This window comes from Rhamphochromis sp. 'chilingali' (genome assembly GCF_963969265.1).
Source record: "Rhamphochromis sp. 'chilingali' genome assembly, chromosome: 6".
Lineage (NCBI taxonomy): Eukaryota > Metazoa > Chordata > Actinopteri > Cichliformes > Cichlidae > Rhamphochromis > Rhamphochromis sp. 'chilingali'.
The window spans coordinates 35341547-35369482 of record NC_137933.1 but is presented as its reverse complement, the minus strand read 5'-3'; the positions used below and the strand labels follow the sequence as shown (position 1 = coordinate 35369482).

General features: G+C 38.5%; 2 protein-coding genes across 3 annotated transcripts; both read left to right on the top strand.

The window, feature by feature from the left end:
• The first annotated feature begins 10 nt into the window (after nucleotides 1–10).
• Nucleotides 11–6763, top strand: LOC308398306 (uncharacterized protein). Of its 2 annotated transcripts, XM_080884861.1 has the most exons (5): nucleotides 11–5307; nucleotides 5396–5519; nucleotides 5935–6096; nucleotides 6228–6375; nucleotides 6482–6763. In XM_080884861.1, exons 2-5 carry the CDS (start codon nucleotides 5433–5435, stop codon nucleotides 6589–6591), a joined length of 507 nt encoding a protein of 168 aa, XP_080740987.1. In that variant the 5' UTR covers nucleotides 11–5307; nucleotides 5396–5432; the 3' UTR covers nucleotides 6592–6763. The 2 variants fall into 2 exon arrangements, with proteins under 2 accessions (XP_080740987.1, XP_080740988.1); XM_080884862.1 differs by lacking the exon at nucleotides 5396–5519 and having other exon boundaries at nucleotides 14–5307.
• A 7460-nt stretch (nucleotides 6764–14223) lies between these two features.
• On the top strand, nucleotides 14224–25530 carry LOC308398240 (synaptotagmin-11). The gene is made up of 5 exons (XM_080884768.1): nucleotides 14224–14250; nucleotides 15817–16817; nucleotides 22171–22342; nucleotides 24823–24989; nucleotides 25075–25530. Exons 1-5 carry the CDS (start codon nucleotides 14229–14231, stop codon nucleotides 25222–25224), a joined length of 1512 nt encoding a protein of 503 aa, XP_080740894.1. The 5' UTR covers nucleotides 14224–14228; the 3' UTR covers nucleotides 25225–25530.
• The last annotated feature ends 2406 nt before the right edge of the window (nucleotides 25531–27936 follow it).

Below are 27936 nucleotides of genomic sequence, written 5' to 3'. Positions count from 1 at the left end.
TGAGAGCAGTGATTTTGCGGATCACAAGCTATTGTAAAGGAAAAAAAAAAAGTGAAAAAGAGACAAATTACATTGTAGACGAAGAAAAATAATCATAGGAAAAAGGTTTTGTGTTGATCAGCCAAAAAACAACTACAATGTCATTTTCTGCTTTAAGAAAGGATTGTTCACACAAACACGGACAGAGAGAGAGAGAGAGAGAGATGTGTGTTGATTAAGCAGTGATGATAATGAACATGTCTTAGTTTGTCACTTTCAGGTGAAAAGCAGACCTGTATCAATTTTCCACATGTAGCGGTCGGACGGAAGAAATTTATAGTTAAACATCATTGGAAACATGCAGGCCAAGTTCTGGCTGACTTATATACAGCGCAATGTGTTTCTCAACCTCACAAACTCACAAGCAAGCTCACTCCTCCCTGAAGAATGCAGCTCCAAAGCAATAACATGGCAGATAAAGAGACAGCATCAAGTCCTGAGCAAAAAGTCTCAGCAAGCAGCAGCAATGTGGACAAACAGCATCAGAGAAGAGCAAACCCATCATCCTGACTGATCGGATGAATGGCACTGTGTTTACAACAAGCTGCAACTTCACTATGCATGTGAAGAAAACTTTTGAGGAGAACTGAGGAGACTGTTGGAGTTTGACATTTGCCACCTGTGGAGTAAAATGGCAAGAAGAGACAGTGGAACACAGGACAAAGCTGAAGGAGAACTGCCGGCTGGGGACTGTTGCAAGTGGGAGAGGACAACAGAGTGAGAGTAAGTGGAAACACAGAGGAATGCTGTTATTAAATGTGGGAAATCAAAATTTGGGTTAGCAAATCTGGGGAAAAGAAAACTGACTGCTTAAGTTGGAAAATTGTGAAGGAGTCTGAAACAAATAGAAACATACAAAATCACACAAACAAGCAGAACATGAATTAACTTTACTAACAATTCCAAACACAAAATGACTCATGAAGACTCATAGCACATTAGTTAAGAAATGATCAAATAATAGCAGAGAAGCGTGTAGGAAAGGCAGCTTTAAGAACATGCTCTGCTGGATATGCAGCTCCACAGACATGCATTAGACCTGTCTAATTACACAAACCTGCAATGAAAATTAGTTTATCTTTCATCAGTGTTAAAATAGTGTCAATTTAGCAGACACTTGTTATCAAATACTGAATTTATCCTAAAAAAAATTGACTCTCCAAGTTGCAGGACAACAATTTAACCTTTGTGGGAAAAAAAATAAAAAAAAATCCTGGTTTGATGAATCAGTGATCAGGCAATAAATTTAGTGTTAAAATGGTAAATTGGGAGAAGCTTCCTGCTTGATTGATGCAGCAAGTAATTTACTGTATGAGGGAAATTGTCTTTTGTGATACTATTTTGAACATGCTTTCCTGTTGTCCTGTCAACTTAGTGGGTTAATTGCTGATATGCAAATTAGTTGATCGGTTTTAGATTAATGAAAGGTGACTGAATTCTAGCACGAGTGGATGAGATGTGTTTGAGTGGAAACTCTAAAACACTGAGTTCCCTGCTTTGATGTGCGAGTGAATTCTGTATCTAGATATACAACTCTGAATACGTCAGAACAAACGTCTTTTGTGAAGTGCATGACAGCATGTCACATGTTTTATGATGAAGGGAAAAAGGAAAATTGAATAAAATAGATCTGTGGCCGAAATGAGTGAAGAGCACAGACCTGGTGATTAAACTCATAAGTTAATAAGACATTAGACTGTTGTGTGTTGTGCAGCTGATGGTTGGTTTGGAGTGAATCTAGCTGATGATTCTTCTCCTGTTGTGAAGTTGATGAGGAGCTTGTGTCATGACTTAACAAGGCCTTTTTATTTTGATACTTTCACAGTGCACTGAAAGTTTGGTTTGATAATTTGTTATTTTTCATTTTTTATCTTTTGAACAGGCACTGATTTTGTTTGTTTATTTCTTTTCTTTAAGCAGATCTGCACGTCGGGAATTGAAAGTGCTATACGACCGATCGAGAAAGCCACTTATTTGGGACAATTATGTCCCAGCCTAAAAAAAAGGATTCAGCGAGCATTACAGTTCTTCATGTGGTTTGCTCACATGATTTATACCAGGACACCTGGTTGATGTTTTTCCTACTACAGGATTTTTGGGTTTATGTGTGAGGAAAACTGTGTTTACAGGTTATGAGTGGTGATGCTGTTACACTGTGTTTTGGGAAAATGTGACGTTACTTTGATGGTTGATTTTATGGTGTTTTTATGGCACCTCTGGAACCTGTTGACCTGTGTCTGACCTCCATCTGACCACAGTCAATGTGTATTGCTAATGTTTGTTTCTTTGAGAATGCTGTGGAAGATTCAGCTGAAACGGACAAGTGACATGAGTAAAACAAATAAGAGATTACGGTATTTATGGAATAGTTTATTATGGGCTCTTTGCTGGCCACTTTGAGCCCATAATAATAATATGTGAGTGGAGTGACTTTGCTTAAGAGAAGTCACCGATTACATTAATGTTAACTGAGCACATGGGATGATCCATGTTTGAGGCGAATTATGGTAATAATAGTGATTTAATGATTTGAGAAAACCTGCACATGACACTTGTCTTGCCCGTGCTGAATGCTTATTACTCTTTTGATATAATTGTTTATACGTGTGAAGTTTGATTTTATTTCCAGATCTTGTGTATGCAGGCTCCTGGTGGAGCCAGTTTTTAAGACAGGGATCCAGGTTTGGTGAGTTGACGCATGAGAGTGTCCATGCGTCAAGAGGTGGGGTCCAGAATTAACATTAAACAATGTTTACTATTATTGTTGCAGTGATTTGTGTGATTAGCCGTTTATTTACAAGTATTAAACCTATGCAAGTGGTGCATCCATGTTCAGATGAGGCTTTGATGGCCTATAAGTGAAGTTCACTGAACTAAAGAATGTGGTTTGATGATTGTTGACATGCTCTCCAAATAGAAGTTTTTCTGAAATACAGGTGCAGCAGTGAGAAGCAAGAAACATTCCAGGCATAGCCCAGGCAGTGGTTGAGGTCAAAGGTCAAGCTGGTTGGGGCCCATCATGAGATCAGACCTTGGAGCCACTGCAAAGAGGTCGAGGTCCCAGGAAACCCCAGCACCCCCAAGACAGCACAATAGAGAAATCTCACACTTGGTTGTTTCAGTGGTGAGGGGGGAGTGCTGATTGAGCCCCCGTAGGGTAAGCTCGCACTTCAACCTCCAGCCTCTGATCAACTCTAGGGCAACCAAGTGCGAGGCGTGACGGCTGAATCAGCTGAACCCGGAGGAAGGCGGAGAAGCTGAGTGTTTTGAGACAGATCCAGCAGGCCCAAAATCAGGACTATGCGTGACGAAAAGGAGTGCCTGAGAGGATCGTCCACAAGATGGGAGCTGAGGCCAGGAGAGAGGCTTCAGGAGGATCAGAGATCATCTTCAGCACAGCAGACATGACACAGAGAGCTGTGCTACTGAGCTTCCAGGAGATTTTAAATAAAATGAAAGATTCAATATTGACGCTGAGGAAGACAACTAAGGTGTACGACGTGCTCTGCCTTAAACCTTCAGCAGCGTTGGAACATGAAAACTCGAGGGATGAGGAGCGTGCCAAGCTCCATCGACAGCGCAGAAGGAGTTCGAGGATGACATCATGATTCTGTGAAAGCACAGGAACCAGAAGCTATGGTGGTGATGACAGCAGTTTCCTATGAACATCACCTAATGCGGTGCCACTATACTGTACATACGATGACACTCTGAAGGCTGCTGGGATCATAACAGCAGTAAGACAACTGAACCCTGCACCGTTTTCACAGAGGTGTTTCTCTGCAGAGCGTGGACAATGAAGGAGTCATAAATATCCCCCTCACAGGACGAAGGCCTGAAGTGAGGTAATGGGAGGCCATAAAACTAGAGTGCTGAGAGGTCTGCAGCTCTGGAAATAGCTGAGACCCATGTTGACAAACAACAAAACCAACTGGTATGTTTGAATGTTTATTCTACATACATTTGGACTCTGGTCCTATGGACAATGATGGAAACATCTGGAAGAGACATTCATGACGCCCTGCAGAGCTCAAACCACCCCGCAGAGAGACATGTGATTTGCACACCCGCAGGAAGCATCACCAAGCTGAGATGTTTTTGAAAATGTTACTTTCTTATTTTCACTATTAAATTAACAATTTCTTTGTTTGCTTGTAGGATGCAGTTTGCCATGAGATGAGATCAATGAGGAATGAGATAACTGCTAATACATTTGTTAAACTGTGTATTTTTTCAGTAATTTAGGGTGATTTGACATATGCTGAATATAACAATGTTTGCATTGAAACTGTCAGACATGAGGTATTCATAACTGGGAACTTTTCAAGCATAAAGGTCAAAAAGGGGGGAAATGTTAGATTTGTATTGTTGATTGTCATTTATGCTTAGAAATATTTACTCATATATGCTTAGAAGTGTATATAATCATTGGTGGATTGAAAGGATGTTTCATCCTAAAGTAACAGCTCTGTGTGTTAGGGAGTGCATCCGTTCTTCTAGAGTGTCCTTGGTATAAATCACATACTCCCTAGGAGAGTTTCTCTTTTCTTGTTGATTTATGGTATAGCAAGCACACGTATATCTGTTTAAGTATAAGAGCCCTTTGTTCAGATGGACCGCTAGACTCCTGGCACCAGCTTTGGGGAGTCTTCACAGGGTCACATCTGGACCCCACACACACACACACACACACACACACACACACACACACACACACACACACACACACACACACACTATTCTTTGTTCACATGTATACCTATGTAAGATGTCATATGTTAATGACCCTATGCATATTCATGTAACCACAATAAAAGGAGTGCTATGGGGAGCCTGGCTGAGAGTCTGACGGAGGCTAGGTGGTGGGACGACACTCGGCCCCAGCCAGATTTCCCTCATGCATGAGTAAACCAGCCTGCTTGTGTCTTGCTTTGCAGTGTAATTATATTGTCTTCAACGTTCCAGCGGATAGGTACAAGCTACAAACCTATCAGTAACTATGTCCAACCCAGAGTACATAGTCTTCACAGACAGTGAACTTGAGCAAGCTCGACGTTCCTACTTTGAACAGAAGCAGCTGGGGACAGAGTGTGCTGAACCTTTGTCAAAGGAACTCTTTTGTCGACTCGTAAGAAACACCATGACAAACATGATTTCGATAGCAAGAGCAGCTGAGGACTCCAGATATCCCAGCAAACATGAGGTTGATGCCTAACAAAGCAATTGATGGAGTACTACCCAATGCTTAAAGAAACGTGGGGTGACTGGGTAAGTAGCATTTTCTCACAATCACTCTGTGTTAATCATGGGTGATGTGTGTTATCATCTCTTAATTATTACTGTTTGTACCTGTTAGGAGCATGTTGCTAAAAAGCTAATGAAGAGACTCTCCAATGTTAAAAGTCCAAGGAAGGGCAAAAAACCTCCTTCGAAGAAGCCAAGAAAGGATGGGAATGAAAGCGTTGCAAGAAGTGACAGCAGTGAGGAATCCAGTGCATCAACTATTATTCTAGATAAATCACCAGTTAGATCGATGGGCATCCCAGTGCACCACCAGGATGGCATTGATGAAGAATATAAGTATGATTTAATGCACCCTCTTAATACACCTTGAGTGTATATGTGGTTTAAGGGATACTTTTTTTATTTTCTTAAAAATTCTGCTAACAATAGAACCCATCTACTTCACTGTTTATGTTGGAATCTTTGCGTTCCATTTAATAGTGGCAACTTGACAGGATGAATGAACAATTTGAGGATAGGTGGTTAGTTAATTTGTTGATCTAATTTACAGATATATTTTTGGTGTTTTTGTTTTGTTTTGCACCAATAACAGATATATAAAGCCTTACTGTTGCAATAAATAATTTACACACCTCTGCTCTGTGTGTTTAGCTGGTTCAGCTGACTTCTTTGACAGCCAAAAAACTCAGGCAAGACACTACAAGACTCTCCAAGATATATAAAAGACCCAAAAACCAAACCAATGCTGTAAAGGAGCAGGACAGAGCAGTGAAGATACCAGAGGCATACCTTTGTTTCAGAGATCTGGATCATGTAAGCAGCACTTATTTCTTTTAGCCATCCTGTTATTCCTTTGGGGACATTTTGATTGTTATCAGTTATTGTCAAGACCACACACAGAGCTAGATAGATCTCTTAGTTGGGTTTCTGTTTGTATTTTTCAGGTCCTGGATGACCTACAGAGAATTATTCAACCATCCAACTCGAAATACATTTCTGAGATGAAGGATAGATGGGAAATCTTCTACTCGAAGGTGCAGTTCTATGGTGTCATGAAGAAAGTTATGAAGCTGCCAAAAACTTTGAATGGAGGTAATGCTACAGTATCTTGATTTGTCTATATTTATGCTTTGCAAATTACATTATTTGCAATGCTTAATGGTGTTGCCCTGTCTTATTTTTCTTTTTTTCAAACCAGTGGAACATGCAGCAGCTGTGTTCAGAGCCCTTCCAATGCTTTTCCCTTCCAGCACAGTACCACCTAAGAAGCTGGGCGTCTGTAGTGAGGCTTTTTTTTCCATGTCCTAAAGGCAAGGCTGCAATATTCTATATTTATATATTGTTGTATTTTGCAGTTACTCATGCTTTCCTTTTATATATTTTACTGTGGAGTCGGTCTAAATATTCTTAAAGTTCAGATCCCCATAACATGTTGATGTTAATGTTGTGTAATCTTTCAACTTGTTCTTCTAAAAACTTATGTAATTCAAATGCAGATTGTTTTAAGCTGCAGCTAAATTTATTTTTGCTACCAGAGTATGTTATACTGATATTATTCCTGTTAAGAGTATCTGGAATATGCACTTTTTTATATTGACGATGTTACACAGTACCCTGCTGAAATGTAGATAATGTTAGACATGATTCTCCTGGAACTGACCTCAGTACTATTAAAATTGAGTTACTGACCCATTGCTGTGTCAATAAAAGCGCAAAAACTAAGAGTGTGTCTGCTGTCTTAATTTAAGATGAAGTCCTTTATTTTTAGTAGCTTTTGAAGAGATGGTGTCTTATTCTCAGGAATTTTTGCTAATTATTGTTCTCAGAGGTGAAATATATTTCTAATAGTTAGTTCAATCAAGAAAGAAACAATTCAGTTTTAAGAAAATTTGTCCTATAGTAATTTTTTTTTGTTATGTGGAAAATCTACATTAGGTGTAGAATCTTAAAGTAAGCAAATAATTCTTGAAAATAGCTTGTTCAAGAAAGCATAATACTCGATTTAGGTACAGATTTTCTAAATATCAAAGTGTCTTTCCTTATAATAAGTCACATTTTCTTCAATTAAGCATACATTTTAGACAGTTTTATCTAGTTAAAAGGCATACAGCAGTTAGCAGTTTGCTAGTTTTAAGAATTCTAGTCAAGCAACTTTTGCTTACCCCATTGGCAGATTTTTTTCCTCAAAACAAGAAAATTTTGTTAGATTTGAGAATATTTGGCTTGTATCAAGTATAACTGTTTTTGCAGTGTGATGAGAGAAGGATGAGAAGCTAGTAAGCATTGCTAAGGGAATCCCAAAAGATGCAAAATACACATCTAAGGATATCCAAAATGAAATTATCCCAACACTGGCTGAGCTGCACACATTTTATGTAACAGTACGGGTAATTGGTGTGTCTTCAGAATTGTGGGAGAGCAGTTCAGTTCCAAACAGAGTTCAGTTCCTTGTAAAACAAGCAAGCTTAAGATAAGAAAAAAGAAGAAAAAAGTTCAAGTGTTCTGTTCTAAATCTGTTGTGTTGTACAAATTAGTAGACATGGTGAATTGTTGTTGTTTTTAAAATTACTATGCCAACCCTTTTTTGTTTTGTAAATCTGGCTTTTATTCCTACTTTAATTTGCAAATTTATTTGAGAATTAGGCCATGCAATTAAGATAAATATTATTTTGTTGGTTGCAAAGATCTGGATGGATCATTTATTTTATTCTTTATTTTTTATTCTATTTTTCTGTTTTATTTTTCAAGACTTGGTAAATTTACCTTTTTTAAATAACTTGGCTCACCCTTTTTAGTTTTGTTAATATTGGCAATAGTGAGAAGTGTTATTGTTGGGTTTGAGTATATTTGATATAGGTCATCCAGTTGAGGTAAATGTCATGTTTTTAGTTGTTATAATCTGATGAAGATTATTTTATTTTATTTTTAAGTTTTCCCCCTGAGGGTTTGCCACCTTAACGTGGTCATGGGGTTTGCTGTGTCAGTGACCCTAAGAGCTAGACCAGCAGAAGCATAGCCTTCAGTTGGGACACCCAAGTTGGACAGGTCTTAGGGTAGCGGCTTGACAAAGTGCAATCCAATTGCATGACAAAAACAGTTATCCAGTCTGCAAGAGTGGAAAAAAGGTCAGGAGGTTTTCAACAAACCCACTTCACTAACAGACTATAATACACATGTGGAAATGTCTTAAACATGCATTCCTTATAACTTGCAGAAGGTGACTCTTTGTCTTAAAAAGAACTCCAGTTGTTTAGAAGACTGCAACAAGTTGCTCAAGTACTCACTTGGTATATGATTGTTATGTGTTGCATCCTCCTCCCATATGCGCTTCTAGTATTGCTCCTTCTACAGCTTTGATGGGGATGTTCTCATATTGTTCCCACTGAGAGTACACCTTGGATGGTTCAGTGGAATTATCTGTTTTATTCTGGTTTCTCTCTCTCCTATCTCTCTTAAAGTGGCTAGCCAAGACTTTAAGTTTTCACTTCATAGCTTCCAAGGCCACAGATGTGGATAGCTTGCTGTACTTCTTACACATCCCTTTCTTCATCACACCTGATGTGTGTATTTTTTTTCCTTTATGACATTAAATATTTGAATATTTCAGACCTCTTCGTTTCTGAGACAGGTGTTATAGACAATATTGTATACCAATATGAATGTTACCATCTATCGTGTAGACAACTTAAATCTCCAGCAGATGGCAGTGAATGATCATATGATTCTTCATCTGCAATTCAAATTAAACACTTTCTAGACTTATGATAAAACAATAGCAGCACCAGTTAAGTTATTTTTATTCAGGTGAGTTGTAAGAGTTCTCATTATTATGTGGATGCCCATTAACTGTTACTTTAGCAACAGCGTTTCCTTTAAGGTCACACAAAAATATTTTCTCATGCAGAGGAACGTGAGCAAAACTGGCTGAAAGAGTTTAACTGTCATAGTGGTGGTAAAAATGTTATGACTGATCTTTATAATTGCGCTAAAAGTCTTAAATTAAGCAGGATTTATTGACTATACAGTAGTGTATGCATGTTTGCGTCTTCAACCAAGAACTAGACTACAGTTCATACTGGAAGGAGGCCAGTCCTAAGGTAAATGCAGCTGCAGCATGTGCAGAAAACTTTCTGCAGTTACTAATCAGAGCAGGCGGCTGAAATGAGTAAACCTGTGACGCTCAGGATGACACAATGTAAAGGAACAAAAGGAGCATTTTAAATGAGTGATGTAGGGATTTCATCATCCAGCTGACCAACACCCAGTGGAAGTTGACCGAGGACGAGTGAAAATGCTCGACACATGAACTGGCCATTTAATCAGCAAACATTTTCCTGTAAATGCACACCAGTAGATTGGCAGCTCTGAACAGGAGATAGAGCCTTTGTTTTATGTCCTGCGTGTGCATCACAACCAATTACTTAAAAATCCCCAGGCTGAGACTTGCTATGCTTTAGATTTTGAGAAGGAACTTGCATTTGTCAGTTAAAAATAAAGGCCTGCAGGAGAGTACGTGAGTTGAAACAGCCATTTCATCCAAAAAGAAAAATCTCATTTACATTAGTTTTATTGTCTCAGTATGAAAACTTACCAACTTTCAACATAGCAGTGGATACAGTGAGTAAAAACACATTATAATAATGTCACCAATTTTCTAAATAAATATATTTCTAAGGGTGCTATTGACATGAAATTACCACCCATCTAACCCAAACATTCAAAGAAATCAAGTCATAGATGTTCATAAATTAAGTTAGTTGTGATAATAAGAAAAGACACAGGGAAGAAAGAGAGGGAGATCCAAAAAGGCATGGGAAATCATGACACCAGCGCAAATCTATCAGCAATTACGTCTTATGGTGGGTTGACAATGAGCTCTCGCAGGAACTTTGCAATCTTCTGTTGCAAAAAAGTGATGGAATTGGTTACAGAAGAATTTCTAAACTACTGAAGGTTCCAGTGAATTCTGTTGGGGCCATAATCCAGAATTGGAAAGAACATAATTTCACCAAACTGGCAATGACAGGGTGCTCCTGCAAGATTTCAGACAGAGGAGTGAAAAGAATTATCAGAAGAGTTGTTCAAGAGCCAAGGGCAACAGAAAGATGTGGAATCAGCAGGTACAGTTGTTTCACAGAAAGTAAGTAATTAATGACCTCAAGCTTTAAATGCATGCACCACGGCCTGTTTGCACCCGCAACATGCAAGACTCCGTTGCTAAAGAAAAAGCATGTTTACGTGTGTTTAAAGTTTACTGAACAACATTTAGACAAGCTTGTGAAACACTGGGAGAATATAGTCTGGACAGATGAGACCAGAATTCAACTCTTTGGATGCCATAATGCACACCATGTTTGGAGGTCAAACATATTGGTATGGTATTTTGGGGGTGATGTGCACATGTGAGGATCTCAGTAAAGATATGCTACCACCTACCAGGATGATGAAGATGAAAATGAGGGTGGACATTTCAGCAAGACAATGATCCCAACGCACAACCAAGGAAACTCTCAACTGGTTTCAGAGAAATAAAATAAACCTGCTAGAATTGCCCAGCCTGAATCCAGCTGAAATGGACTGATAGAACAAAAAGAAGGGGCCCATGAAACCTTCAGGATTTGAAGACTGATTGATTTATTTGCATATCTCTTCTCTGGTGAGAATTTCATGTCAGTAGCACCTTTGGAAATATTGACAAATTTACTTCAAATTTAAGTTGAAAATGTGTGATGTGTTCAGTAGTTATTTTACCTCCTGTATATGGTAACCAGTTATCCAGTCCTTATTTATTCCATACTTTACCCCAACACCTTTGCACTCTGCACCATTGCACATATAAATATAAATACAAAAATGCTATACATGTTGTTTTCTGCGTTGCCATCTTATGTGTTGTACGTTTGTGTATTCTGTTTAGTACAGCGAGAGCAAAGAGAGAACCAGAGCCCAGGTCCTTGTAAATATACACACTTGGCTAAGCATGTGAACATATACACATACTTGATTTGTATAGAAACACTGATTCTGATTGTGGTTGTGAAAAGAGAGCACAGTGAGCCAGACTAAGGAAAAGAGAAGACAACCTTTAATGTTGAAGTGGTATATAAACATGTGGGGAGTAAAAAGAGGTGAGTGGAGAAGAAATTTTCAGTGCATCACATGAAGTCTTGTTCCAGTTTGAGCCTAAAACTAAGGGATGGTTCAAGATACAAGCTTTATTAAAAAAGTTTTAAGCCTGAACTTTAAATTCTAGATACATTGTAAATTGCCTGTTTTTTATTTAAAATATAGTGCTTTTCTAATGCACTTGGGAACTCAGTGTTTCATAGAAAGAATGGGTGTCTGTCTGTAATCTATGACAGACCATTCCTCAACAAGCTGAGGGGACAACCCCAACCATCCTAGGTAGCATCTTATTGTTTCTCTCTACCTCCTTATGGGAAGGATGATATTTCATACAACTGTTTATGTGTAGTTTATGTACAAGTGAAAAAAAGTTGTACTCCCAAGTGGAAACAGTGAGCCAAAATTAAAATTGTATTGTCCTCCATTCAGGTATTTCTCTGCAGGGAGAATGTGCTATGATTCTTTTTGATTTTACTACCTACTTAATGTTTGTAGGTAAGTCAACTAAAGCCATGGCAAATGAGGATTTTATTGTGTTAGACCCATGCTCACTTTACCAATGGCTAAAGGGGCGATCGTGGCTCAAGAGTTGGGAGTTCATCTTGTAGTTTGAAGGTTGCCGGTTCGAGCCCCGGCTTGGACAGTCTCGGTCGTTGTGTCCTTGGGCGAGACACTTCACCTGTTGCCTACTGGTAGTGGTCAGTGGCGCCAGTGTCCCGTAGCCTCGCCTCTGTCAGTGCGCCCCAGGGTGGCTGTGGCTACAATGTAGCTTGCCATCACCGGTGGATGACTGGATGTGTAAAGCACTTTGGGGTCCTTAGGGACTAGTAAAGCGCTATACAAATACAGGCCATTTAATCACATCAGTTTATATTTCAGAACCATAATATGCTAATCATAAATAAATGCACATAAGATTCCTGTGTTTTTTCTCCCGTATGATAGTCAGTTGTGATAATCACAGAATGTGCTTTTGCTCTAATGCAGTTACCTCTCAGCACATCCAAATGGCCAATCTGAGCTCAATTTTGAGGTCAGGTATGAAATATTGCCAAAGTTCCAGATGGATCAAAATCTTATGATCTTTTTCTAAGCACATCCACATTCCCAGTTAGACTATGAATGCACACACAGATTTTCATTTCTATTGCAAATGTGTTTCAAATATCAGTCTCTTTCATAACCGATAATTTCAGAATGACCATACTCAGTTGCCCTAAAATGTTCACGTACAAAAATATTATCTTATTAATTTGCAGTCATATTATAGTTGATTCATCCTTACAAAAGCTCAGAAAAAGTGACCCTCCAGGATATGTAATATTTTAATCTGGAAGAGCATAAAACTTCCGTCAAGGCCCATTTTCGCCTTAAGATAAATGTATTTATAGCACAACAATACCCATAGTTCATGGCTGGACATTGTTGCTTTCAGGCATATAATTTCTCTCTAAGACTGAGGATTTTGAGGACAGACTGTTTTTTCTCTCTTGAAGATTAAAAGGGTGTGACACGGTGTGGAGATAGGTGAAAAGGAAAAGTCTAAGTCTTATTTATAGTTCAATTTGAATTTGTATTTATTTTTTTAATGTAGTAATGGTGGTGATAATTATGGGGTGTGTAGCTCGAAATGAGGCATCTGTCTCCTTCTAAGTGCCTGCAAGTTCTACACAGTGCGTTATATACTCGATTTGTCACCAAAAGCAGCTTCTTAGTAAATGTAAAGTAACTTGTAGCATTGCGTAGCATTGTTGCAGGGCACCTTAAAGATGTGGCTTGGAGGCAGGTTTGATTAATATTCAATGTGGTTTAATAGGGTGTTTATATACAAATAAATCTGGATTGGTGCAGCTATTTCTACTGTTTTTCACAGCTGACTTGCAAAAAATCTGATGGCCCAACCGATGGCAATAATTAGCCACAATATTAAAACCCACTTACCTAATATTGTGTCCAGATAATGTACTGATTTATTGGGCATGGACCCGTGATCCTCTGGGTGTGTCCTGTGATGTTTGGTACTAGGATCTTTGCAGCAGAATCTCTGGTATTATGTGGGATGCTCTTGTGTATCCCTATGACACTTGATAAGAAATTTGTAGCAGCCATTATCTTAGGTGTTTTGTTCTTGAACAGTTTTGTGTGTGTGTGTGTGTGTGTGTGTGTGTGTGTGTGTGCGCGCGCGCGCGCGTGTGTGTTCTGCAGGTGGAGAGAGCTCCAATCAGAGTGCAATGTCATTGGGGTGCTTGGTTTATAACATAAAAAATTGAAGCCGTTAAGATTTAGCCGTTTAAGCTTTTTAAGGCTTGCAAAAAAGCATATGGTCAAATACCTGATTTCAGTAAATCACATTCACATTCACTAGTTTAGCACATTCTCTTTTTCTTCGACTTCAGCTTACAGTAATTTTCAAACAGTCCCTTACTATTGTCACGGAAGATCATTACTTGGAGATTGATGTAATCAATAGCACGCCGTATCTGACTTATTGATAGGCATGCATGAATTTTAATATGATATTCTGCCTGAGCATTTGTTTTACTTTTAATTTGGTTACAGTTGCAGGACATCTAGCATAAACCTAGCTGCTGTGCCTCATAAATTTGTAAAGTGAACAGTAACGTCGGTTGGCTGAACTGTAGTAAGGAGGCAGCACCTTTTTATGCCTTCAATGCACGGTCAGTGCAACTGAAATAAAAGCCCAGTTACCCGATGAATCTATTGGCTGGAAGGCTTCAGGTTCCTGCGCACTGGTGATGAACCACTCTCATAAACGGTGCTCACAGTGACTCCACACACAAACCAAACGGCGTGGGAACATGTCGCAGTACATGCTGGCAGGTAGGAAATGTTCGGTGTCTTTTTTAGATTTTACTAATTTTGTCAATGAACAGTCTGTGTTTGCTTTAATTTGTACCTTAGTCCCGATGGTCTATTCTTCAGACAGGGAAACATATCAGAGCATAACATCGTTTTTTTTTTTATTTGATTGCTTGTTTGTTTGTTTTTTCCACTTATGGCTGTTAAAAAGATTTCAAACACGAAAAATAACCGAGAGGAAAATAGAAACAGCTTTAAAAATCAGTTTGTTTTTGCACTGATACATGAACTGCAAAAACAGAGTGGGAACGTATCCTGGTTACAGTTGTTTTAGATAATTTGGTATGAAGAAGATAAAACAAATGGATAAATAAATAAATAACAATAAAAAAACAACCTAGGGAGTACAGTGATCTTAATTCAGTTATTTGCATGCCATTTAAAAATGTTTAGTGTAGGATTAGCTATGATGCATACCATGTCAAAATGCACACACGTCCTTCAGGATTAAAAACAAGAAAAAAAGAAATCTGCATTAAATGCTGATTTATCTCTACTCAGGTTTCACCATCACATCAATTGGTTGGCAATAATGTCCACTGGCTGGTCAGGCTGACTCATATCTTAGAGCAATCCCATCAGCCTTTAATTTTCAACATCACTGCTGCATCCACCCACTCTGTACTGTCATGACTGAGGCAGAGTGAGGAGCTCCCTGCTCCTGGACTTTGACAGGGCTGAAATTGATCTGCTTTGATTGTGATCCCATCTTAATGTAATAAGTGAATAATTGTGGTAAGTAATAATTGTGGCGTTAAAGGGTGCAGAGTGCGTTGACTCTCTAAGTCTCCTGTGATAAGCAATTTTATAGATGTGAGGGAGACACTCCTTTTGGGGGTAAGACCGTATACCTCTTCATAGCAAAACTGTGGTGGACCTACTCTTAATACTTTCAAAAACACAAGTAATGGTTTACTGTTGGCATTGTTGGTTGTTTACCTCACAATAATCATGCTTACTGCGCTGTCCACGAGTGTGTTTGATGCATGAGTCATCTCAATACATTATCCCATTATCTGACATTAAATCAGCATCAGGGCTCTGTTTTAACAGCTTCAGTCTGTGGTTGTTTTGATATTCTTTCATGTTTTAAAGGTGTTTAAAACACCAAAGTGGACTTTTAGCTCATCATAATAACTTGATGCAAACGAAAGGTGATGTTACAGTATGCAATAACCTGTTTTATTTTTTAAACATGGATGCTTCTAAGATAAATAAAAACAGAAATAATTGATCTTACAGCAGTGCAGTGCTCCCTTGGATCAAAAATGCAACTACAACAATATAAATTATACCGTTATCATGATGACAATTCCTCCAGAATGCAGCCACAACAAGATGTTTTGCAGTAACTTTGTTTGTAATGAATATGCCTTCAATTTTCTGAGCCTTCAGTCAAACAAAATCATTTGCTTCACATTTCAAATACCTGTATCTATACCTGTGTGCTTTGATTTCCTGTTCCTTTCTAGTTTTTGCATTTTTACGACATAATATTAATGTTTTATATTTATACCTTTTTTCTAGTTCACTTGCAGATCCTGCTGGCTGTGGGTCTAGCTGTATTCTGCTATTGTCTAGTTCTTGGCTGCATCCTTTGCTATCGCAAAAGGAAGAAAGCCTCATTGGAGGACAAAGAAGCAGTTTTTTTGTCTCCTCATCCTGCAGAGTGTGTGACTGTGACACTGACTCCTTCTCCCTGTACGCAAATTGTGAAACAGCAATATGAAGAATTGGATGGGGATGTGTTTGAATTTTCTTTCTCTAAGAGCAGCTCTTCTCCCTCTGAAGATGACCTCACTGCTCTGCCCTTTGACTCCAGCCCTACCAGGTCAGCTGACCTGGTAAAATCTCCTAGATCTTCTTTTCCACTGCGGCGCCTCAGCACTCCTGCAGTTCCCTGTTCACCTAATAAACCTCCAAGACATGGCCGAGCCTCTTTGCCTTCTCTCACCAGGTTGAGTTTTGTGCCTAAATCCCGTCGAGCAATCGGCCGGCGCTGCACTGTGACTGGTGAAAATTTTATTTACAGTGAGAGCAGTTGTCTGACTGCAAGCGCCGTCAGACCTCCTGTGGAGGAGGGAGAGCCTTGTCCATCACAGTATGGCTCTAACTCTCTCTCCCCTCCCAAACCAGCTCCACTCCTTCACTTCTCCGTGGTCTTCTCTTCTGCTTGTGGCACCCTGGTGGTCAACATCCTAGGTCTCTTGGGGGTCAGTCGAAGGCGCAGTGGGGTGTTTGTTAGGGCAAGCCTTCCTCCACTTTGCCCTTCCCCACAGCAGATATCCTCACGACGGCGCAGCCTCAGCCCAGAGCTCCACAACCAGAGCTTTGCACTGCAGGTGAGCTCTGTGGAAGAGCTGCGGACCTGTACCTTGAAACTGGCTGTCTACAGTAGGGACTTCTCTGGTCTAAGAGAGGCTGCACTGGGGATAGTGGAGTTGCCTTGTGAGAAGTTGGACTGGGAGCCTGACATTGCCACCACCTACACCAGGCAGCTCTGCCCAACTAAGAGCAAGCTGAAAAAGGTATATGGTGAGATGATTTGATCATGAAATTTATTTGGCATAGGTATTACAATTAAAAAAGGGGCAATGCAAGTTCCAAAACACAACAGATTGTCCATAAAAGCTTCTCTGACCCTTATGCTTGTAGAAAGTGACTTTAAACACTTGAACTTGAGATTAAAAGAGACCTAAAATAAATGCACAGTACCAGGGAGCATAGTGAAATACCATAGAGAGTATGTGGTAATGCTTTATCTGGTAACAATACCAAACAAATGAAAATTATTATTTTTTAAATATCTCCTAACAGCATTCAGGACTTTTTTCCTTCAGTGGGCTGGTTTCAGTCATTATGCAAATGTCATTATGCAAATGTACTGTTTATAAGATTGGGGAAACCTGCAGTCAGCTGAGACTGAAGAAGTCACTTGTATGAGTGACGAAATGTTTCTCCCACTAAAAAAACGCTACGGCCAGATGAACAGAATCAACTTTTGGAGACATGCAGGACTTTAGAACTTCAATAGAAATAAAGAGCACAAAGTAAAGAGTTACATCTGAAACTGTCTCTTCGCCACCTGTGTTTGCTTAGAAAGTATGAAGCTACAGCCACCAGATCGTTAGTTTAACAGAAATCAAAGGGAAAACAGACAAAATGACTGGACTGCTCACTCAAACTAAGATGCAACAATTTCCTAATGAGTATATGGGTTCTATTGCTCTCCAGTCATATTAAATGCAATTTAATGTAGATTTTGCAAATTATAATCAAGCAGGAAATGGACAGTGCTGCCTGCTAAAGGTGGACATCTGGGTGGGGAGTCCTTGAGTACTTACCCAGATTGGCATTTTGGTAACCACCAAAATCTAGGGCAGTTAACAAACCAATGCCAACTGTTTAGATACATGACTACAACTGTACACATGATCAGTGATGGTATTTTAGAGGGGGTAGTTATAAAATCTCTCTTATTGCTTCCTGCAAGTGATTCTATTTTAGATTTCCTCGGTTCATTTAGTTGCCGTTTTTACCGTTCAAGTGTAAATGCATTTTTAGTGATTAATTTTCTGTAAATCTTGTGAAAATGCTATTATTACAATATATATGTGTGATGAAAGTCAGATATTGTAGCAGCCCTGGGTGAACGTTTGTTTTCAGTGAAAAAAAGCAGCATTATACATGATATGACACATCAAAGTCTGCAGAACAGTTGGTTCCTCACATATGCTGCTTGTGTAGCTAAATTAAAAGTACCGTGTCTGCCCTAACTCAGTCAAAATTTCAATCAAATAAATTTACTTTTGTTCTCCTGGTTTCATTGACTTGATAGTATAATTTCAGTCTCCATTTTCATTTGATTTAATAGAAAGGGAAAACTACACTTCAGTCATAAATAACACGTATCATGGTTTTCCCATGAAGGAATGTAGCATCTAATCAGCTCTCCCATTAGCCTGTTTTTCCACTGTTGTTAGTCATGGTGACGCTGTTGTTCGCCACTGCAGAGCAAACAAGTAGAGTGCAGCAAATGGGCAGTGTGCCCACGCTGTGGCCTCTGCGGCTCTGCTGATACTCTGCCAGGAGACATTAATAACAAGCTTTTGAAGGGAGGTGAGCCTAATGTTTCAGGTCACACTGAGACGTGCTGGATTCTCTTGGGGTGTGCCAACTTGCTTTTTACAGTAAAGTGACAATCAGCTGGGTATACCCACCTCAGTCTCTCACCTTTATACCTGATTCAAACTCTCCACATAAACACACCTTTACCTTCCTCTTTCTTAGTAACAGCAGCTGCCTGGCACAAAGGTGTGTGCATACAAAGCGGGAGTTTACTTAGAAAAAACACAGCTGCTCAGCAATCTGAATAGTTCTTGTGTATTCTTGTTCATGTATATATCAACTGTGCATTGGAAGCTGTAGAAATCTTCTGCATAGATAGTAAAGGGCCAGTTTTCTTTATCAGTGTAATGGGATCAGCTGAAATATTGCTAATCATTCATCTGCATTGCCTTAGTTATTTTGACATTTTATGGGAATGAGGGGCTGATATGTTCAAGCAAAAGTGGAGTGATCAGGATGATCTGCAAACTTTGATTTGTTTCATGTAAATGCACTCTTTGTTTTCACTTTAAATCACAGTCCTGTAGCGTTCCTGGCAAATTTCCACTTTCTCCAGTATAGGAGAGTATAGGAAGGGAAAAATAAATAACATTAGGGAAGCCTTTCTGAAAAACAAACAAAAAACAAATAAACAAACCAGAGAACCGTTTTGCTTGCTTAGCTGGCATTAGTAGCAGAAAGCTGCAGAGTTGGAGTTTCACATAATATTTCCCACCAGGATGCAGAAAGTCTACAAAAATAATCTAAGTATCGTATTATATTGTATCACTGCATCAGTCAGCTGTTACAATTAACTTATTACTTTTCCTTTAATGTAATGCAACTTCTTGTTACATAGCAAATAACCTTTCAGCTACTGGGGGGCAAAAAGCATTCATGTTACAGAAAGAAGGTTAAAAGTACAAACTCTCACAAATTTAAAGTGACCTTTTTACTTTATAGGTTTAAGGTTAATAGTGTTGAACTGGTGTAAAACATCGATTTTTTTTCCTTTCTTATAAGCACTACCTGATGTTCCCAAGTGTGTCACTAAGCTTGGAGGGCCGGTCGAGTGAGCGAGCACTACACCTGTGGGTGAAAGAACACTTTACCTTACTGTATAAAGTGCCTTGAGGCAACTTTTGTGTGATGTCCCGCTCTATGGTATAAATAAACCTGAATTTATCTGATGTAATGGGAAGCTAATATAAGTTGTTGCTTACAGAGTATCAATGTGCAGTCAATTGTTCCTACTTATACACAGAAATTAGGTTGGAGGAAAATATTTCAGAGTCTCTTTAGGCATCTGTTTTTTGGAAATTATTGGATGATTCATAGAATCTGTTTGTTATATAACTCGAGATGATTTACAATTAAGAAGAGACTTTCATAGTCTGTTTGCAAAAATAACAGCCAGAAAATTACATAACGCGATGTTTTCATGTAAAATATAATCTGTGGGTGGAAAAGAATTTGCTTTGGGATTTTTTTTAATTACAGAGAAAATTAAATATTTTTATACAATGATATAGTTGCAAAACTTGATTATGGAACTGACTCCCAAACAATCTCATATTTGCATTAACAATGTAAATCACATATTGTAATCCTGAGTTGTGAGACCTCTGTTCTATTTTACACTTCAAGGATTTTCTTTCTCCAAAAAGTCTGATAAAAATGTTTGTGTAGGCTTCCTGAAGGGACGGCCTACACAAGCCCAATGGCTTCAAACTAATGATGAACATTTGTTGAACATTTAGTAAGCTGTCTTTAAACAGAGTATAAAATGACCAATGCTTTTTGAAAAGACCAATTGTGTCATGAAACTGTGTTATGATCTTCTGCAGTTTTTTTTTTTTTTTTTCAATTTTTGGACTCTGCTATAGTAGCTTTGCATAATTCACAGTTCAAAATAATCCTTCTCTATCTCCGACTGGGACTGATTCCTATAAGGTGACCCTCTTCTTAAAAGCCAACAGCAGTTGGGTGGGACTACTACGTTTACAGCCAGAGCTGTAATGACCATATTAATTCTATTCTATTCTAAAGATATCTCATAGCGCAAGAGTAGAACTGATCTAAAACATTTAGAACAGGATGAAGCTTTCACTAGGAACTGGGAATTCATTTTTAATTTCAAAGTCTATAAGTGAAATCAATTGAGAGAGCTGCAAGTACTTCTGCAATGTATCCAATGATGACGAGGCAGAAAAGGAGAAAGTGTTCTTTCCAAGTTCTGCACAAACTGATGGAACACTGAATGTAATGAATTCTTGAGACTGTAGACTATGACTAAAATGTTTATGTAACATGTAATCTGATAAATAAGAGGCGAGTATGCAAATAGATTTATAGATAAAATTAAACCAATGAACCTTCCTGCAAATGGGGAATGAGGACCAGTCAACAGTCCAAAAGTCTAAAAGATGGAGAGAATGAGCAGAGGCATTCATATAAATTATATAACCATAATCCAGGAGGGGTTAAAAGGTGGTAGCATCAAGCCTTTTTCCTTGTAGTGAAAGAGAAATAAGATGCATTTCAGGAAAAGAACCCCAACTTCAAAGTCAACTAAATTTTAGTTGACTTTTGTGGTCTTTCATGCCCTTTGGTGTTGCTCAGATGACCGGTGCATTCCTTATTTTTAAAAAATCCACCAGGTTGTTTATTTGATGGCCCTCACTTGCACTTATATTTCTTTGAAACCTTATATTCAAATAACAGCTGCTACTGTAAATGCACTAGAAGCTTAGAATCAACCCCAGATCTTTTTTCGGCTTATTTTGCCAATAATGTGGGGACATGCCTCACTGCACCCTGAAACTGCTTTTCAGTCAATTGTTCAATTTTTTTATGCTCTGAAAACGGGTTACTATGTGTAAAAATGTTTGTAATTCCTAAACAGAAAAAAATAATTGTTAGATCCATTGAGAGGCAAAACTGTGTCATCGTCCAAAAATTTATGGATGTAACTGCAGTACATGTTTGACAGAAAATCAGAAAAAGAAGGATAAACCCACCCACAAGGCAGTGCTACTGAGTGACAGTGTTAGTGACAGTCAGAGGCAGTGAACCAAAACTCACTTGTTGAATGAAATTGACTTCACACTCTGCTACCCAGCATCAGCAAGTCGCTGACGGGCTAACACAGCAGCTTGACAGCAGAATGTGACTCACCAACCAATGAAAGCTAATGAAAGCTGACATGAAGTCAGATTAAAATTTGTATCAGATTTAAAGATGAGCTATTGCTTCTATTCACAGTGCATGGATGTCTTTATTGTTTAAGGATGACTGGTCAAATGGAATCCTCAAGCATGACAGCTGCACACAAAAGACAACCTCTAATATCGATGATTTGATTTAAGTGACTGAAAAAGTGGCGTAGATTTAGCCCTGCTGAGTTCCTCTGGCAGGTGAACCCAAGATGTCGTATGATGTTTTGCAGAAACTTATTCAGATTTAAATTTCTGACCTGTTCCTTTATATTAACAGGCAATGATTCACAGCAAACCCCATTGATTGAGAACTAAAACATTGATTTTCACAGATCTGAGCCTTACTGCTTTGATCGACTCACTCAGTGATAGCACTATAGAAGCATATTCATGAGTACTTCTGGTTTTACTGCTTGAATCACCTCTTTCCCTTGGTTTTTATCCACAGTTCCCCAAACAGATGAAGCAAACATCTGCTGAGTGAAAGACAACTTTTCCCCTTCTTCCTAAGCCTCACATTTCTATCTCTTCGTCTTTCCGTCCTTTCTACCCTTAGAGTGTGAGTTCTCAGGAAACGCTGGGCCGCAGGAAGAGCTCTGTGTGTGTGCTACGGGCTTTGGGGCAACTGTTCATCCTGCTGCAGTACCAGACACTAGCCCAGCGCATCAAGGTGATGGTTCGAAAGGCTGAGAATCTGGCCAAGCTCACAAGGATCCCAGGAGCTCCAGGTGAAGACTACACTCATACCTTTATCCATTCATCCATTCTGCTGGCTAAAGCCTATCCCAGCTACCATAGAGCGAGGGGCAGGATATACCCAAGACAGTTTGCCCGAATGTCGCAGGACTAACACAGAGAGACAGTAAAAACCATTCACTCTGACACTCACACCTATGGGCAATTTAGAATGTCCATTTAAAACTAACACCACTAATTACATGTCTTTGGGCTGTGGGAGGAAGCATCATACCTAAATTACAAAATAGACTATTTTTGCCATTGCCTTCCTTAAAGCCCGATTTTAATCAAAACCATAATTAAAAGACACAGACACTGACTATTGGTGGGAAAGTCGTGATAACTCAGCTCACAGTTAATTGATGTCATTGTCAGGTGCCATCAAATAACAGTAGCACTTTATTTGATAAGTTAATGGATTATTATCTCTGGATGTGAAGTACTGGTTTTCTGCCAGATACCTGTGTCATCTTTAATTTCACACTAAAGTGTCCCAAACTGACTAACTAACCCAACTACATTTTGACTTTGATTTTTTACTTTATCAAAGCCTCTGACTTTGTGCATTTTATGTTTTTTACTCTGTAGGCATTTGGTATTACCTTTGAGAAATTCCTCCCAAAACGCTGAACCCAAATTAAATCTGTTTAATCCTAAAGATTACCAAAAGCAACAAACGTTTTGTCCTGCTCGTCCTGCTCTGCTTGTTTTTTGTTTTTAAAAAATCAGTGGTTCGATGTGAATATCACAATACTGAAGGCTTCTGTAATATTTAGATAGTGTAATATTAATGTTGTTTTAGTAATAAGGTGGCAGAGTGGTGCACTGGAATGCACTGCAATGTTTCTTCGTTCCTGACTGGGTTTTCTGCCACAGTCCAGGGATATGCTTGTTAGGTTAATTGGTCACTGCTCAAGATTATAATTATAATGACATTACTGCTCATAAATTTGCCTAAGGTGTGGATGTGAGAGTGTGTGGTTGTCTGTTTCTTGTGTTATGTCTGTGATGGACTGATAACCTGTCTAGAGCGTACCCTGCCTTTTGATCTGTGTCAGCTGGTAGAGGAAAGAAGGAAAAAAGACAACTCTACCCACCCTCAACAAAGCTAGCTCACAAGTGTGTTATGAACATTTTCTTATATGTTAAGTGTGGATTATTAACCCTTTCATACATTTTGCATTTTAAAAAATTGCATATAGTTTTCTCTGCACTGAGCAGTAAAAAGTAAATGTTAGTATTTTTTAATATACAAGTCACACACACTCTACTGCCTGGCTGGTTATGATCTGATTAGTCTTCCGTCCCTATGCCCAGATCAAAGCCCCTTGAGGCAACTGTTGTTGTGATTTGGCATTATATAAATAAAATTGAATCGAATTTAATACATCAGAGGACCAATTTGGACCCAAGGACCACAACCAGTTTCCTCTGGCTTCACTCTTGCCCAGTGGTGTTGGTGAGACAAGCTGGTGAAGCACTTTGAGCATGGGGACCAGGGATCCCACTTCACTTTCACTGTGCCTTGGGATTTCGATGGACTCTTTGATTCACATGTACTGTAAACTTTTGAAGCCTTAGTCTATGTTTTTACTGCCCACCTCATTTTCAAAATGATATAACCCAGGACAATCCAAATTTACAAACCAAAAAGATAGTGAACCCTTATAATAATCATAACATTTTTTTAAACATGTTTTAATAGTCCAGAAAAAATACTAATAAAATGTAATGCCTGGTTGCTCTGTGGTGTATTGAAGTAAACCATGATCTCCTCCAAGTAAAGGAGAAGGGTTAAATTTCCCATTAGCACATTGTAAGTATACAGATCTATTGTTCTGTCTCCTGTTTGCCCATCTATGGTCAGACAGACCAGATCTCTGATTGGTTTGTTATATAATCAGATTAGGAACAAATCGCCCTGGTGTCATTTCCCCCCGTCTGTGCCATCCGATTTAAAGCCTCGCTGAAGAGCAGAGGAGGAAGTAGGAAATTGTGTCAAAGTAAAAACAACAACCTAAACTGACACTTTGAAGCATAAAGTCAGTTATGTGTTTCTCGTGAGCTTTAACATCAAATTACCCGTGTCAAATATATGAATAATGGGCTTTGCAGATGCACGATTGCACATTGCTTTTAGTTTTAGTAAATCGAATTAGTATGCTTGACTGGATTATTGAGATTATGTATTTATAAGTGATCATGCAGATATGCAACAGTTAGAGAAGAGAGGAGAGCAGAGGGAATTTTAAGGATATAAATAAACTGTTGCAAATCATTTTATGTGAATCTAGCAACACAGCCCTGCAGAGAGGTTGCTTTGGTTTGTTAGCACCAACTGAAAATGTTCCTGTAACTGATGTTTGCTGCTCCTTTTTATTTGTTGACCTTTCTAGAAAGGAAATGTAATTTAATAAACTGATTTAATCTGATTATAATCATAACTAAGGATGTAATTTTATTCCAACAGACCACTATGTTGTCATTAACTTGCGTCAGGATGGGAAGGTAATTGGTACTAAGGAGACTAAAGGGGCCAGTGGTCCAAACCCCATCTGGAACGCACCATTCCTGTTTGACCTGCCTCCCGGTGACATAAATCAGCTACCACTGGTGCTTGAATTCATCGTCATGCAGGTAGGAAGTTCTACAAAAGTCACCAACCAGTATCGTATTATTCTGAGATCTCTGTCGCATCTTCATTTTCTTGATTTATCTACAGGGGCGCCTCTACACTAAGAGCAGCATTCTGGGTCGGGTGCTGATTGGCACTGATGCTTCAGAGGAGGGACAGAAACAATGGAGGGAAATTTGCAGTCGGGGGCAAATAGAAACTACTCGCTGGCATACCATCCAGTCAGATGCGCTGTAAGAGTGAGAGTGTGAATGACTGACACAGCGTGGGACGCCCTTTGCTGACTAGTGAGGATGATTTCAATAGCTATGATCACAATTTCTGTCAATTATCAAAAAACAATTATTAAATAATAACTCTTCATGATTTTCTATGTACATTGACAGACTTATACAAGTAAAAAAAAAAAAAGAACACCTCATCTGCATCCAAATCATTACATATATTTTAAGCACAGCTGTGAAGCTGTTTTCTCTGTATCAATAATATTTTTAAACCATGCATTTATTGTGATTCTTTCCATTGTGACTTCTTAACCTTTATTCCGTTTTTTGTTTTGAGTAAAAAAAAAGGGGTTATTTAGTTTTCTTTATAGCCACTAGAATTACAAATGAGGGGACATTTTGATTTTAATTCAGCTATACATTGTATTTTCATATTATGTATTATGTATATGCATATTTAACATTAATGAAGAGCAAATTATTATAAAACCTGCACATTTTTCAGACCCCTGTTTTCCATTCTGTCTTACTGTAGCAGCATGACTTACTGTTATTGTGCAGCATCCGTCCATAGCAGCTGTTTTGATGTTTTTGTTACTAACCATTATCTAAAATACACAAGATTACCTACAGTACTTATGATTAGATAAGTAAAAAATTAGGGAGCAAATAACAAAACTAAGGAAACCACTTCTGTTTTTGATAAGAATTTCATATTAAAAGATACTAGAATATATATATATATATATATATATATATATATATATATAGATGTATAGTTATTAACATCATTTGGGAGCATTCTCATATATAAAAATGATTCTTTAATTATAAAATTTTATTTAGGAATTGTGTGTTTGTATGTGTAGTATACTATCCATGGGAATGCCTACGGTGACTTGTCTTATGTCTGAGCTGTGTACTGTATGTTTTCAGAGGATTAAAAAAAACAAAAATCAATAAAGGATTTTTTTCCAAAGTATAATAAATTCTTATTGATAAATAAAACTGTTTCTTGATGGTATGATCATACAGAAACATATTACAAACGCACTGGTCTAAATAATAAAATTAACAGTGACTAACTTTCATTCAGCTATGACAATGTCAGGTGTTTCGTTGTGCATGCTAGCTCATTACCAATGTCCGTGAGGATTTTGCTACTGTCACAGTACAAGGCTTGTTGTTTCATGTTGGCTTTGAGTTGTAATGTTTACGTTTTAGTGAAGATGCTTTTACTGTTGGAATGTAAATGCTTACAATGCCACGCAACAATTCTTCTACCTGATTTTTATTAATGGCCACCAGGGGGTGACTGTTGTAGCTGAAAAAGTTTTTCTGCTGGCCCTCGGTGTCTGCCCTTTTTGATCTCAGCATACACTTTCCTCATGATTTTAGTTTTTCAGTCACTATTTCCAGTCAGGAGACGTGTGTGACTGAGGGCGTGTCTGTAAAACTATGATGTTGCAAGGAGTAGAAGTAGTGAAGGTGGCTGCATTTAAATACCTGGGGTCAACCAGCCAAAGCAATGGACAGTGCACAAGAGAGGTGAATAAGAAAGAGCAGGATGGAGAGGATGGAGTGTCAGGGGTGGTTTGTGACAGAAGGATGGCATGTGCAGAAGATGAATTGTGAATATATTACAATCAGGCAGGAGGATAAGATTAAGACCACAGAGATGATTCATGAATGGAGTAACAGAGGACATGGTGTGACAGAGAAGGATGAGATGGAGGCAGATGATCAGCTCTGGAGACCCCTAAAGGGAGCAGCCAAAAGAAGAAAATTTAAAACATGAAGTTATTTTGTATTTTGTATTTAGCTTGATCGATCCATTAGTTCTGTCCATGAAGTGAGCTGACGTTTTCTATTTCTTTTTGAACAACTAGTCATCTGATCCACTTCAAACTTGCTAGTCTGCTTGCTGGGGATCGGGATAGGTGCACTGTTGAGTTTGAGGTCAGTTAGAGCTGTTGCTAGGCAATTAACGGACAAAGCCTGTTGCTGTTATTGCTAGGTGTCATCAACAAAGGCAAATGCATGACCTGAAGAGATGATAACACAGTTCAGATAGTATTGTAGATACTATTGTAGATTCTCTGGCTAATTTGTTTCTTCACAGATGATGTCACATGTCTTTGTGGCTGTGTGTTGATGCTAGTCCAGATACTGTAGCTTAATTAAGCTACAGTATCTCGTTCGTGTTTCTCGGGTAATTACCTGAGAAACACGAATGCTTGCTCAACATTTCACGATAATCCATTCAGTAGCTGCTGAGAGATGTCGCTTAAAGAGGTCTTTTGAAACTGGTAATTGCATTAATCACATTGAAATGTACAATTTACAGCCTCACAGCCCTGAATTAAATAAGTGGAAGAAAATAGGTTGATACATTTACTGTGACGCTGAACAGCTGTATGACATCCCTGAAATAAATACTGGAGCAGCTCCAGTGAAAAATGGTGAATAACTGACTAATGCCCTCAGCCATTATTATGACTTTATGGGAAAATGGAAACGTTTCTTTTTCACTTCACAGCTCAAGGTTCTGTGCTCAATAAAAGAAATGTAAAATAATAATAATAATAATAATAATAATAATAATAATAATAATAATAATAATAATAATAATAATAATAATTGTGTGTCATTTTTCCAACTAAAACTCCATAGAGACAGTCACTAAATGGTAGTTAGTAGATTGAAACCTGCCCCCTGGACTAAA